This window comes from Camellia sinensis, unplaced genomic scaffold, assembly GCF_055761805.1.
Source record: "Camellia sinensis isolate YWXY unplaced genomic scaffold, ASM5576180v1 Unanchor1, whole genome shotgun sequence".
NCBI classification, from domain to species: domain Eukaryota; kingdom Viridiplantae; phylum Streptophyta; class Magnoliopsida; order Ericales; family Theaceae; genus Camellia; species Camellia sinensis.
This window is the reverse complement of record NW_028128987.1, coordinates 19602902-19617239: the sequence shown is the minus strand read 5'-3', so window position 1 is coordinate 19617239 and position 14338 is coordinate 19602902. Positions and strand designations below refer to the sequence as shown.

The following is a 14338-nucleotide window of genomic DNA, read 5'->3' as shown; positions in this document are numbered from 1 at the left end:
AAATAAATTTAAAATTACTTTGATTTGATAAATATGTTTAAGAGAATGTGATTTCACCTATAGAGTCCTTTTAAAGTCATTGCAGTCGAATCACAAATAAAGCCCATGGAGAAGTCTATTATTGGAAATAATTTGAAAATTTTCATGCAAAAAACAATTTGGTATGAAAAAGATCTAGTCCATTGTCAAGTACGTGCCAATATGTGTCTCTTAGCATTGCAATGTGCGAGTTGTTAGTTATCTAAGCTTGAATTAATTACAGAATTTGAATAATATCTAGACTATTATAGTCACTCCCATGTCTTTAAAATATGTATGTTATGTACTGAAGCAACATATTAAATGAATATTTATTTTATCGTAATATAAATTTGTTCAAACATTAATTTGGATGAATGATTTTATTTTTCGTACTTCTTGTTCAGTTCTTTATATATTTGGGTGATCGTAGCATTCAAGCTGATTATGTTGTTAAATAGAATGACTTAAGTCCACAAATCACGTAGGATTTTTGTGATCATTTCCAAACATTAGAAGTGTAAATCATACATAACTCAAACCACATAGAGTAAAGTGAAATTTTCCCTTTATACAGTAACACTTTACTATTTACTTTTCGATGAAATTATTTTGATACAATTGTCAAATCAATTTATTTTGGTGTGAATAATCAACACACAGGGATCTAAAGTATCAACAGAGCTGATCATTAAAATATGAACCGTCACTACAAGAATTAACACTTTTGCCGACTAAATATTTAGTCGGCAAAAGTCATCCGCGACTAATTTTTTTGGTCGCCAATTAAGGGTCGCGAAAATTAATTGGCGACTAAAAAGTTTTTTAGTCGCGAAAAAGTTATATTTGCCGACTAAATTTTTGGTCGCTAAATATATAATTATTCCGACTAATCCATTTAGTAAAAAAACATTTTAGTCGCAAAAAGTCATATTTGCCGACTAAAGTTTTGGTCGCTAAATATATAATTACTGCGATTAATCTATTTAGTAGCTAAAACATTTTAGTTACGAAAAGTCATATTTGCCGATTAAATTTTTGGTTGCTAAATATATAATTACTGTGACTAATCTATTTAGTAGCTAAAACATTTTAGTCGCGAAAAGTCATATTTCCGGACCAAATATGTTAGACGCCAATTTGCACATTTAACAACCAAATAGTTTGGTCGGCAACTGAGGCCCGTTTCCACAACCAAAAAATTTGGTTGCCAATTGTCACATTCCACGACTAACAAGTTTGGTCGGCAAATTGCACATTCCATGACCAAAAAAGTTTGGTTGGCAATTGTCACATTCCACCACCAAATATGTTAGTCGTGGAAAAGAATGTTTGCGCGACTAAAACTTTAGTCGGCAATTAACATATTAGCGACGAATTCCTTTTTATTCGCCAAAATTAATGATTTTAACGACTAATTATTTTTTCGGCAAAAGTATTAGTTATCTTTCCCAACTAATCAATTGGTCGCCAAAACAAAAAAAACAAGATCAACATTTGGTCGCCAACATCCAACAAAATAAACCTGTAATTCATAATAATTCATCCAATCCATTCAATATAATATGTAATTTGGAAGCTTCATTCAAATCAATTGAATCATGAACAATCGACAAAAATATCTATACAGCGACTAAAATATTTTTTAGTCGCTGAAATTACATTTTTGCCGACCAAAATTTTGGTTGCCAAAAATAAAAAGTAAATTTTTATTTTTCTTTCAGCGACTAAATTATTTTAGTTGCCAAAACTATCTATACAGCGACTAAAATATTTTTTAGTTGCTGAAGTTACATTTTTGCCGACCAAAATTTTGGTCGCCAAAGATAAAAAGTAAATTTTTATTTTTCTTTCAGCGACTAAATTATTTTAGTTGCTAAAACTATCTATACAGCGACAAAAATATTTTTTTAGTCGCCAATTGTGACAAATTTAGCGACTAAATTTTTTTTAGTCGCCAATTGTGAGATTTTTAGCGACTAAATTTTTTTTAGTCGCCAAAAATTAATAAACCTCGACTAAAAAAATTTAATTGCTAAATATTATACTTTTACCGACTAACATAATTTTTGGTCACCAATTCCACAACTTTTGACAATCAAAATATTTTTAGTCGACAAAAATGATCGCCACAACTGTATTTTCTTGTAGTGCGTGGTTAGCCCACTTGCCCTGATTGGATGGTCCAGTACTCTTAGAAAGACTGAGACAAGCACATTTTCATATTTTTTTGGTCTTCAATAAAATTTTCAGATATTTTGATAAATATTTTATATTTTAGGTACATCTAAATTATATGTATTTTATAAAATACAAATAAAAAAGGTACTACTAATTAAAAAAATATTTAAAAAAAACAAAAAATTCAACAACAATTTTAAAAATTAAATCAAATAGACTAATAACTTTTTAATATATTTGTCTACATACATTTTTTTTTATTTGGATTATAAAAACAAAAGTTTATTTCATTTGGAGAAAAAAGCATCACTACAAAAAAAATAGTTTTTTGCGACGGCAAAACGCCGTCGCTAATAATCCATACGCCGTCTCAAAAGCTATTTGCGACGGTATTTTTTTTTTTGCAACGGCACGTGGGGGTCGCAACAAGGGGGGTTACAAAAGAACTTTAGCGACGGCACCTGCCGTCGCCATTGTTTTTGCGACGGGAATATCTCTTTTTTGCGACGGCAGATTTCTGTCGCCATTATGGATGAAGATCTGGGCTTTTTTGCGACGACACAAGAACCCCGTCGCTAAAATAGATATTTGCGACGGCAAAATTCCATCGCAAAAAATGTCGTCGCAAGATACGTCGGCGTTAATGACTATTGGTGACGGCAAATTCACCGTCGCTAAAGCCTTGTTTGTCAAATAAATTCCACACCTTTTGCGACGGTATGGCTGCCGTCGCAAAAAGTCTAGCACCATTTTTTTTTTTTTTTTTGCGACGGGGTGTTCTGCCGTCTCAAAAAAAATTTTAAAAAAAAACCCTGTTTTAGAATTATTTAAAATATAAAAATAACCTTTAATGTTGGCAAATGATATAATAATATAAATACATAAATAAAATAACTAATGTTGGCAAGTGAAAAATAGCTAAAAAAAAATCAAAAAATTACATAATAATATAAATCCATACATAAACAAAAGTTGGCAAATGATAAAAATTCCTAATGTTGGCCACATAATACATACATAATGTTGGTCACAAATTTAAATAACATAAATCAAAATCAAAACCAAAAGTTTTCGTCTTGATTCTTTCGTGAGTTACAAAAACAGAAGTTTGTCATAATCTTTACGCGCCCACATTCCACACGAAGCAAACTGCTACTTAGGAAATATCTAAAAAAAACAAAATAAAAATAATTAATAACAATATAATGGTGTTAATATTTTAATTACAGAAAAATATAAAAAAAATTAACTACCATATAATTAGAAAGATTGTTTAGTAAATAATTTTAACTAGAGGAACTAGTTTGCCTAAAGTGAAATCCGGCTCTAACTCCCAAACCGGGAACCCGATTTGAGCCCCGTCTTCTCCCACAAGTCTCCCGTGCCTAGGCGGTCGTGTGTGCCAAGTTTCGTGCAAAACCGATGCCTTTTGGTGATTTTGGGGCGTTAACTCCTCGAATTCAAGCTTCTTAAAGGAACTAGTTTGTCCAAAGTGAAATCCGGCTCTAACTCCCAAACCAGGAACCCGATTCGAGCCCCGTCTTCTCCCACAAGTCTCTCGTGCCAAGGCGGTCGTGTGTGCCAAGTTTCGTGCTAAACCGACCCGTTTGGTGATTTTGGAGCGTTAACTCCTCGAATTCAAGTTTCTTAAGGAACTAGTTTGCCTAAAGTGAAATACGGCTCTAACTCCCAAACCAGGAACCCGATTCGAGCCCCGTCTTCTCCCACAAGTCTCCCGTGCCTAGGCGGTCGTGTGTGCCAAGTTTCGTGCTAAAGCGACGCCTTTTGGTGATTTTGGGGCGTTAACTCCTCGAATTCAAGTTTCTTAAGGAACTAGTTTGCCCAAAGTGAAATCCAGCTCTAACTCCCAAACCGGGAACCCGATTCGAGCCCCGTCTTCTCCCACAAGTCTCTCGTGCCTAGGCGGTCGTGTGTGCCAAGTTTCGTGCTAAACTGACGCCGTTTGGTGATTTTGGGGCGTTAACTCCTCGAATTCAAGTTTCTTAAGGAACTAGTTTGCCCAAAGTGAAATCCGGCTCTAACTCCCAAACCGGGAACCCGATTCGAGCCCCGTCTTCTCCCACAAGTCTCTCGTGCCTAGGCGGTCGTGTGTGCCAAGTTTCGTGCTAAACCGACGTCGTTTGGTGATTTTGGAGCGTTAACTCCTCGAATTCAAGTTTCTTAAGGAACTAGTTTGCCTAAAGTGAAATCCGGCTCTAACTCCCAAACCGGGAACCCGATTCGGGCCCCGTCTTCTCCCACAAGTCTCCCGTGCCTAGGCGGTCGTGTGTGCCAAGTTTCGTGCTAAACCGACGCCTTTTGGTTATTTTGGGGTGTTAACTCCTCGAATTCAAGTTTCTTAAGGAACTAGTTTGCCCAAAGTGAAATTCGGCTCTAACTCCCAAACCGGGAACCCGATTCGAGCCCCGTCTTCTCCCACAAGTCTCTCGTGCCTAGGCGGTCGTGTGTGCCAAGTTTCGTGCTAAACCGATGCCGTTTGGTGATTTTGGAGCGTTAACTCCTCGAATTCAAGTTTCTTAAGGAACTAGTTTGCCTAAAGTGAAATCCGGCTCCAACTCCCAAACCGGGAACCCGATTCGAGCCCCGTCTTCTCCTACAAGTCTCTCGTGACTAGGCGGTCGTGTGTGCCAAGTTTCGTGCTAAACCGACGGCGTTTGGTGATTTTGGGGCGTTAACTCCTCGAATTCAAGTTTCTTAAGGAACTAGTTTGCCCAAAGTGAAATCTGGCTCTAACTCCCAAACCGGGAACCCGATTCGAGCCCCGTCTTCTCCCACAAGTCTCTCGTGCCTAGGCGGTCGTGTGTGCCAAGTTTCGTGCTAAACCGACGCCGTTTGGTGATTTTGGAGGGTTAACTCCTCGAATTCAAGTTTCTTAAGGAACTAGTTTGCCTAAAGTGAAATCCGGCTCTAACTCCCAAACCGGGAACCCGATTCGAGCCCCGTCTTCTCCCACAAGTCTCCCCTGCCTAGGCGGTCGTGTGTGCCAAGTTTCGTGCTAAAGCGATGCCTTTTGGTGATTTTGGGGCATTAACTCCTCGAATTCAAGTTTCTTAAGGAACTAGTTTGCCCAAAGTGAAATCCGGCTCTAACTCCCAAACCGGGAACCCGATTCGAGCCCCGTCTTCTCCCACAAGTCTCTCGTGCCTAGGCGGTCGTGTGTGCCAAGTTTCGTGCTAAACCGACGCCGTCTGGTGATTTTGTAGCATTAACTCCTCGAATTCAAGTTTCTTAAGGAACTAGTTTGCCTAAAGTGAAATCCGGCTCCAACTCCCAAACCGGGAACCCGATTCGAGCCCCGTCTTCTCCCACAAGTCTCTCGTGCCTAGGCGGTCGTGTGTGCCAAGTTTCGTGCTAAATCGACGCCGTTTGGTGATTTTGGAACGTAACTCCTCGAATTCAAGTTTCTTAAGGAACTAGTTTGCCCAAAGTGAAATCCGGCTCCAACTCCCAAACCGAGAACCCGATTTGAGCCCCGTCTTCTCCCACAAGTCTCTCGTGCCTAGGCGGTCGTGTGTGCCAAGTTTCGTGCTAAACCGACGCCGTTTGGTGATTTTGGAGCGTTAACTCCTCGAATTCAAGTTTCTTAAGGAACTAGCTTGCCTAAAGTGAAATCCGGCTCCAACTCCCAAACCGGGAACCCGATTCGAGCCCCGTCTTCTCCCATAAGTCTCTCGTGCCTTGGCGGTCGTGTGGGCCAAGTTTCGTGCTAAACCGTCGCCTTTTGGTGATTTTGGGGCGTTAACTCCCCGATTCAAAAAACGTCTTCTCCCACAAGTCTCTCTTTAACTTAGAATGTCTAAATTATGCAAAGTTACATTTTAGCTTAGAATGCAAAGATACATTTTATACCTGATCTTCTGGTGGTGGGGTATATGGATTCTCGTCTTCTGCAGATTCCCTAAATGCCCGGTGGCCACTCGATGCATCAGGAACCTATGATAGTCAATACTTAATGTGTTAATCATATTCGAATTTTATACATAATCTTGTGTGAAAATTGAACTATCAAACAATTTAATTTATATCGAACCTGTCTGTTGGGATCCACACTCGCCCCCTGTGACACTAAGGCCATCATCTCAGCTCTCATCTGCTGTAAATGTGTAGAGAACTCTGCTCGCAGCTCCTCCCTCAACTCATCCCTTAGCTCTGCACAAACCTTCTGCGTGATCTGATCAATAGTCGATGGCTGGGGTGTTGACTGTGATGGCCCAGCACCAGCTTTATACACCGCTCTCCGAGGCACAATTCTCCCGTATGCGCGACAATATCCATGTCCGTCATGACCTATCAACTCATGGAAAATGGCATTCCTAGCCTCCAATGTCCGACCATCCTCATGTAGCATAGAGAGTTGACGATTAAACTCATCTTGTATTGAATAAGACATACAAGTATATGCCAAATTAAGATGGTTGACACACAAAAAATAAATTTTAAATACAATCAAAGGTGTTTGTAAACTACCAGGGTCTGAATAACCTCTGGGTCATCTACTCTACGTGTCATAAGCCAAACATTCATCTTATCAGTAGACTCCCCCTTACTTGTCATCTGCATTTTTTTAGAAATATGAAAATTACAATCTAAATAATTTGTAAATATACAATGTTTATTTATATACAAAAATAAAACAATAAAATGTAAACCTCATGCCGTATCTGAGAGAAAGTAGTACGCCCTGTGGTATGAGCTATGCCGTGAGCTCGTCGATTTTTAGCGTTCCTACTTGCAATTTTCTATAACAGGTTCGACAAATGTGAGTATGTAAATATGATTTGTATGTTTACATATCATAAATATAACTTATTTGTATACCTCAGCATCGGAAGTACGCCAATACTCCACAAGTTCTTCCCACTGGCTTGGCACAATGTGCATAGGAACATCATCCTTCAGATTAGGATCAGAACTTCTAGGCTTGAAATACTTAGCCTTAAGCTTGTTCTTGTGATCCTTCCATATGCTGTTGCAGTTTTTCATGCAGATTGGCTTGTACTCCTCTGGACATATATTCAAATTGTCCTATAAAACACAATTTCAAAGTTTAAATAATAATAACACAATTTTGGAATTCGAATTTGTGGACAAAAATATACTTTTACCTTCACATCCTTCCAGATAGCATCAATAATATCATCGGGCACATTGTTCCAGTCAAGAAAAGTAAGAGGAACAATGTTACCATTCCGCACAATAATGCCAAGTTTAGTAGTTAACTTAGCCACGTTATCCCCTATTGGGCAGTAATTTCCATCAAATTGTATGTCTAGCTTTTTACCAGTACCCCACTCTTTAATGCCCTTGGCACATCCTCTACCACGCCTAGTCGAGGTTGATGAAGAACTAACATGACCTGTGAGATACAATAACAATAAACAATATGCAATGGTAATAAACAAATGCAAATTTAAATAATGTGAATACAAATCATATCAAATAAACCTGAGGTGGGCTGTGAAGAAGTCGAAGGGTCTGCAAAATACAATGAGAATAAACAAGTTATATATAATGAGCATAAATAAATGTATGCTTCAATAATTTTTATACAAATCAAAGCAAATTTATATACCTGCGGATGGCTCATAAGCTGATGATGATAGCTGCTGTGGTGCCACTGATGGTGGACGCACCGATGGTAGGCGTGGAGGCTGAGTACATGGTAGCTGCTGTGGTGCCACTAAAGGCCCCTCCGATAGTGGCCGATGTGATGCCTCCTCTGATGGTGGTGCTACTGATGTCCTGTTATGTAGCACATCAGACATCATGCACCGGGGATGATCAGGCTTCCTCTTCCTTCCCATAATAATCTGCAAGCAATATAACATTAATTGACATTAGAAACATAGACAATGGTTTGTCGTCAACTATAATATGACATTAATTGAACTAATACAATTAGAAAGATAAAGTAAATTACGAAATTGATGATTAACTACAACCTTGGCCTTAATTGAATTACTAATGTTTCCACCACCATCAGCCTATTTGAACATCAACTGTTTCCCCTTCTGCGGCTTCCCTCACCCAACCAACTTCTTCATCACGAAGCATTATATTTTCGTCCAATTGTTGGCTCATGTATGGCTCGATTTGTGGATCAGTCGAACTCATATCAAATAAACCTCTTTGAGACATCTTCACCACGACTTGCCAATTTGGTTTTAACGGGTCTGCAACATACCAAACTTGCTCTGCTTGGGACGCCAAGATGAAAGGTTCATTGGTAATTCGATCATCTCGGTACAACAAATGATTGAAGTTCACCAACGTAAAATTGAAGACATCTTCTTTCTTTCCGTGAATGTTGTCAATCCAATCACACTTAAACAACACATGTTTCTTCTCATTGGAATATCGAATCTCAACAATATCTGTCAATTGTCCATAATAGTACACAGACCCCACACGAGGATTCTTGTCTTTTCGACTAGCATAACTTATGGTATCTGCCTTCAAAGCTACACCACAATTTTGTGTGGCTCAACGATCATCCATGGCCTTTACTCGATACCGAAACCCATTCAGTATATACCCGTTGAACCTCCTTGCCAAGTTATGAGGACCATTTGCCAATAGAATAATCTCTTCAGAAAATATGACACCAGTAGTCCTTCGCAAAGTTTGGACCTATTTAACACGAAAATGTAAAATTTAAAATGTAGTTCGACTTAAGTAACTAGAATCTATAGAGTTAAATACATACATGTTCCTTGAACCAAATGTGAAAAGTTTCGAAATGTTCACGCCGAAGCTAATGATCGTCAACACGAGGCATTTTGAGCTTAAGTACTTCAAGGTGTTCGCTGTGTAAATTGAAATTTTAGCAATACAAAAAATTTTGTAGAAAATTCAATAAAACATAATAAAATATTGAGTGAGTGACTTAACCTACTTTATGAATGGTTGAACCGCGCTTGTATTGAATAAGATGTACCGATGAGCTTGTACCCAACAAGTATTATCAAGATAAAAGCTTGTGTTTTCACCAATAGCATGACCCAAATTATCAGCACCACTATAGTTCCTCACGGGTCGACTAGATTTGGTTTCCACATCATTGAGATATTGTGCACAAAAATTCATGCATTCTTCCATAAGATATCCTTTAGCAATTGATCCTTCAGGATGAGCTCTATTACGCACGTATTGCTTCAAAGTAAGAAGATACCTCTCAATTGCATACATCCATCGAAACTGAATCGCTCCACCCAATAAGGCTTCATCAGCTAGATGTATAGGCAAGTGCTCCATTATATCAAAAAAACTCGGAGGAAATATTTTCTCTAGATGACAAAGTGTTATAGCGATACGATCTTGAATATATTGCAAATCCGTCGCACGATTCACTTTTGAACACAATTGTCTAAAGAAATTGCTCAATTCAATCAAGGGTTCAATTACATTCTTCGGTAACGATCTTCGAATAGCCAATGGAATAAGTTGTTGCATCAGAATATGACTATCGTGACTTCTATCATGTGAGCGCACACGATGTGATATATTGGATGAATACCTGTCGGGAACTCTTACTTCCTTCAACACTTTCAAAAACAAATCTTTCTCATCCTTGGTCATCGTGAATTGTGCTGCTGGTAAATAGGCTTTATTCGACCCTCTTAACTGCAAATGTAGGGGTTTTCTAATATTCATATCTTGTAAATCACGCCGAGCATTAACACCATCTTTCGATTTTCCTGCAACCCCTAATATTGTCCACAACACATTGTCACAAACATTCTTCTCTATATGCATCACATCGAGGTTGTGTCTTATTAGATTGTGCTCCCAATATGGCAATTCATAAAAGATACTCTTTTTCTTCCAACTGTGGGTGCGATGTCCAACTTTCTCCTTCTCTACCTGTCTCCTGTGCCTCTCCTTAAGGTCATCCCTCTTGTATTGGGTTAAAATACCCTCATATTCTAATTGTAGCAACATCTCAGTTCCAGACAACAATTTGGGTTTGAGTCGGACTTCCCGACTACCATCAAATGATACTTTATCCTTCCGGAATTTATGGCCAGTAGGTAAAAATCTGCGATGACCCAAGTATGATTGTTTCCTACTATGCTTCAACCAACACGATGTAGTTTCCTTATTGCAACAAGGACATGCATATTCGCCTTTAGTGCTCCATCCTGACAAGTTTGCGTATGCAGGAAAATCACTAATGGTCCACAGTAAAGCTGCATGCATTTGAAACATTTGATTTGTTGATGCATCAAATGTTGACACACCCTCATTCCATAGTTCTTTCAACTCCTCAATCAACGGTTGCATATACACATAAATCTTGTCACCAGGTCCTTTTGGGCCGTTAATAAGCACGGCTAAAATTAGAAATGGTTGCTTCATGCACATCCATGGCGGCAAGTTGTATGGAACGAGCACAACAGGCCAAGTGCTATGAACTATGTTCATCGTTCTGAATGGGTTAAAACCATCAGATGCTAAGCCAAGCCTTACACTTCGGCAATCATTACTGAAGTCAATATTCTGACGGTCAAAATCTTTACATGCAAGGGAGTCAGCAGGATGCCTAAAGACACCATCATCAGTTCGTTCCTCTGCATGCCATCTCATTAACTTGGCCGTCTTGGATGACATAAACAACCTCTACAACCTTGGCTTTAAAGGAAAATACCTCATCTGTTTTGCAGCTATTCGTTTGCCACCTTTGTTAGGACCATTTGAACCACCATCGCCATTTGATTTCCATCTACAACTGTTGCATATGACACATTTATCAAGATTGGCGTCCTCGTTTCGAAACAACATGTAACTATTGGGACATGCATCCTACGTCTCATACGTGAAGCCCAAATCTGTTGTGACCTTTTGAGCTTTATAATATGAGTCCGGGAGTTTCACACCCAACGGGAACGCCTCATTCAATAACTCAAGCAGCATGTCAACAGACTTGTCTGTCCACTGATTAAGCACCTTCAAATGTAAAAGTCGAACAATGAATGACAAAGATGTGAACTTCTGACAACCCGGATACAATTCACTTTGTGCATCTTGAAGAAGTTTGAAATACTTTGCAGTCTCTGCATTTGGACCGAGCTGGGGTTCAAATGCATGGGGATCAGGCCCCTGTGGTTCATTACCCTCAACACTTGTACCGGCATGTGGATTTCCCATAGCCCCTTGTATCATTCCAATCATATCATCCCCAATGTCTAAATTAGCTAATGTTTCATTCTCTCGATTACCATGCAGAGATACGTAAGATTCCCCATGATTAATCCAATGTTTGTATTTTTTAAAAAAACCATTCAAAATCAGATGCTCCCGTACACCCTCTCGTACAAAATAGTATCGATTCTCGCACTTCCTACACGGACAACTGATCATCGAACCTTCAACCCTATTGGTGTAGGCAAACAAAAGGAATTCATCAATCCCATTAATGTATTCGCTCGACATCCTATTGGGCAAATCAATCCAACTCTTATCCATCATCTATACACATCCACAAAAATATCTCATCAAAGTAACTCTAAATATAATACCTACGTATTCATGTACCATGATACCTATCCGTCCAATTTCTCTCAAATAGGTAGGTGGTCTTATCCCAGTTAGTTATTTACCGATTTGATGGGAGAACATAAAAAATGAAATACTTATCCCAGTTAGTTCAATGCAAGGTGAATTACAAGTCCAAGAGAAATTGGAAAAACTTGACATAACAGTGGAAAATTATAGATGGAGATGTAATAAACAAGCATTGAAAAGAGAATTTATGTGAACATGTTTGGTTTACGATAATTTTCCAATAACCTCCATTGGTTGGCAAAGATTTTTTTTGCTTTAACTCTCCCACATGATTTTTAAACAACAACAACAATAATAATAATAAGAACAACATGAGAGCTATGCATTTATGCTTGTCTACTTTATTTTCATATCCTTTCTTTAGTTCTCGAATTTAGTCTACCACTTCGAAAGAGTTTTATTCATGAAGTTATCTCAAGATCAAGGGTTGCACAAATTCTATAGTGTATAACCATTACTTCTGAATTTAAAATAAAAAAGAAAAAGAAAGGCTTATTGCAGATTTTTTTTAATTAGTAATAAATTAATTATAAATATAAAAATAATTACATTAAATTAGACAATTATTATACAACAACACAAAATGAGAAATCTAACCACCACAAGGTATAGCCCATAATTTGTAGAAGTAAACAAAGGACTATGGACCTCTTAAATAAGAGTGTATAAGAATAAAAAGAAATTACCCTTTAGAGGAGATTTTCAAAAATTATTACATATTAGTGAAAAAATTTATGATTATAATTATTAATATTTATAAAATTTATTATTTTTTTGTAAATAATTTTTCTCACTACCACTGGTAGATAATTTTCCCAAAGAATAATTAATTAAAATTGCGTACTTGGTTGACCTACTGCACATTTAATAGTGTAATTTTCTAACACTTTTTGTGGGTGGATGTATCTATCAATTTCACCACTATGAAGCAAATGAAGCCTTACCTTGGTCGCTGAGTGATTAGAGGGATTAGAGGGGGAGAGAGAGAGAGAGAGAGAAAGAGAGAGAGCATACGCTGAGTGAGATCGCTGTCGTCGTCGCCAGTCCGGCCCTCGCCGCCGTCGTCGCCGCACCACCGCACCACCCCTACCTTGGTTGCCGTTCGTCGCTTGTCCAGAGGGGGAAAAAGTCCGCCGTTCGTCGTTTGGAGATTTCGAACATTTAGGAATTTCGACCCAAATGTGACCGCCAAGATGAAAGGGAAGAGTGGCAAATGTTTTCCACTTTTTGCGACGGTAAATTTTTCCCCGTCGCAACTGATAACTTATTAGAGCTAACGGCGCTGTTTTAATAACCTTTTTTGGGGACGGAAATTTTGGCCGTCGCAAATGAACCACTAATTTCCGTATTTTTATCCCTATGCGTGTAGTTTTATTGCCGACGGTAAAATGCCGTCGCTAAAGATCTTATTTGCGACGGTACAAAACGCCGTCGCTAAAAATCATTTTTTGCGACGGTAATCTCACCGTCGCAAAAACTTCTGTCTTTTTAAGTCCCTTTTCTTGTAGTGCATATAAGATTCTAATACATACATGTTTCTTAAAGTAAATTTTTTGAAAAACACAATTAAAATATTGATGGATTGAGCAATTACAATATTAAAACAATCAGTGGTGTTCCATGTACCAATTAATATACCAACTAATGTACCAACACTAGTTATGACATTATTATTGACCTCACTTATTATACAAATTACAAATATCAAAAACTTTTTAAATTATGTCACATCATTAATTAGTACACTAGTTAGTATACTAATTAGTGCAAATATTATAGCGTTATTCTAAAACAATTTGAATTTTTTTTTTAAACTAATGGCCCATTAACGATCTAATATTTATTGGGAATACGAAAGCAACATCAAATAATGGTAATTAAGAGAGAGATTTGTGACCAGCAAATGGGCCAAGCATAATCAAAATTTGGGCCACTGGCCTAGATCTTATAGTTGGGCTGGACAGAAGGACAAGCGTTGGGCTGAGATGCTTCATCATCAAAGGCATGACCCAATCAAATGACTGCATGACTTTCAACCGGGCAAGGGATGGCTTATGATCTCGGTCAAGCCAAGGAACTAGGCAAAATTTTCCTGGATGAACCAATACAACCGAGCAAAGGAGTAGCCGAGGCCGACGACTACGTCGCAAATGGACCAATCGTGTCGGCCATGATTTGAAGCCGGATAAAGTCATCTTGAAAGTGCTCACCGAGTTCGACCGAGCTAAAAATGTTCAGTTGGGCATTTTGTGTGTTAGGCCAATTGGTAGTAGCTAATCTTGGATGGTGGCGTTGCACCGGGCTAAAGACAGTGTGGCTGTAGTACCACGTGGCCCAATGGGAATGCGAAGAACGGATTCTACCATCCGTACGCGCAGTTTGGTCAATGCTATTTGGCACTATTGATGCGCACACGTGTAAAGAAGAGAGAGGACAGTACTGCCATGCATCCAGAATAGGATAATAGAGGTAATGCTCGCACAAGTTATATAAGCCCTACAACGCCTTCATGGAAAAGGTCTGCAATTTCTCTTTACTCAAAGCTATTTTTGCT

At 38.4% G+C, this 14338-nt stretch overlaps 1 protein-coding gene across 3 annotated transcripts; it reads right to left on the bottom strand.

The window, feature by feature from the left end:
• Nucleotides 1–3136: 3136 nt before the first annotated feature.
• LOC145814224 (uncharacterized) lies at nucleotides 3137–13269 on the bottom strand. Of its 3 annotated transcripts, none has more exons than XM_082910791.1 (9): nucleotides 12799–13269; nucleotides 7793–8030; nucleotides 7666–7695; nucleotides 7326–7576; nucleotides 7039–7245; nucleotides 6870–6959; nucleotides 6251–6774; nucleotides 6070–6153; nucleotides 3137–3366 (listed from the first exon to the last, which is right to left on the bottom strand). In XM_082910791.1, exons 2-7 carry the CDS (start codon nucleotides 8022–8024, stop codon nucleotides 6667–6669), a joined length of 918 nt encoding a protein of 305 aa, XP_082766917.1. In that variant the 5' UTR covers nucleotides 8025–8030; nucleotides 12799–13269; the 3' UTR covers nucleotides 3137–3366; nucleotides 6070–6153; nucleotides 6251–6666. The 3 variants fall into 3 exon arrangements, with proteins under 3 accessions (XP_082766917.1, XP_082766918.1, XP_082766919.1); XM_082910792.1 differs by lacking the exon at nucleotides 12799–13269 and adding an exon at nucleotides 8163–8665; XM_082910793.1 differs by lacking the exon at nucleotides 12799–13269 and having other exon boundaries at nucleotides 7326–7410; nucleotides 7503–7576; nucleotides 7793–7947.
• Nucleotides 13270–14338: the final 1069 nt, after the last annotated feature.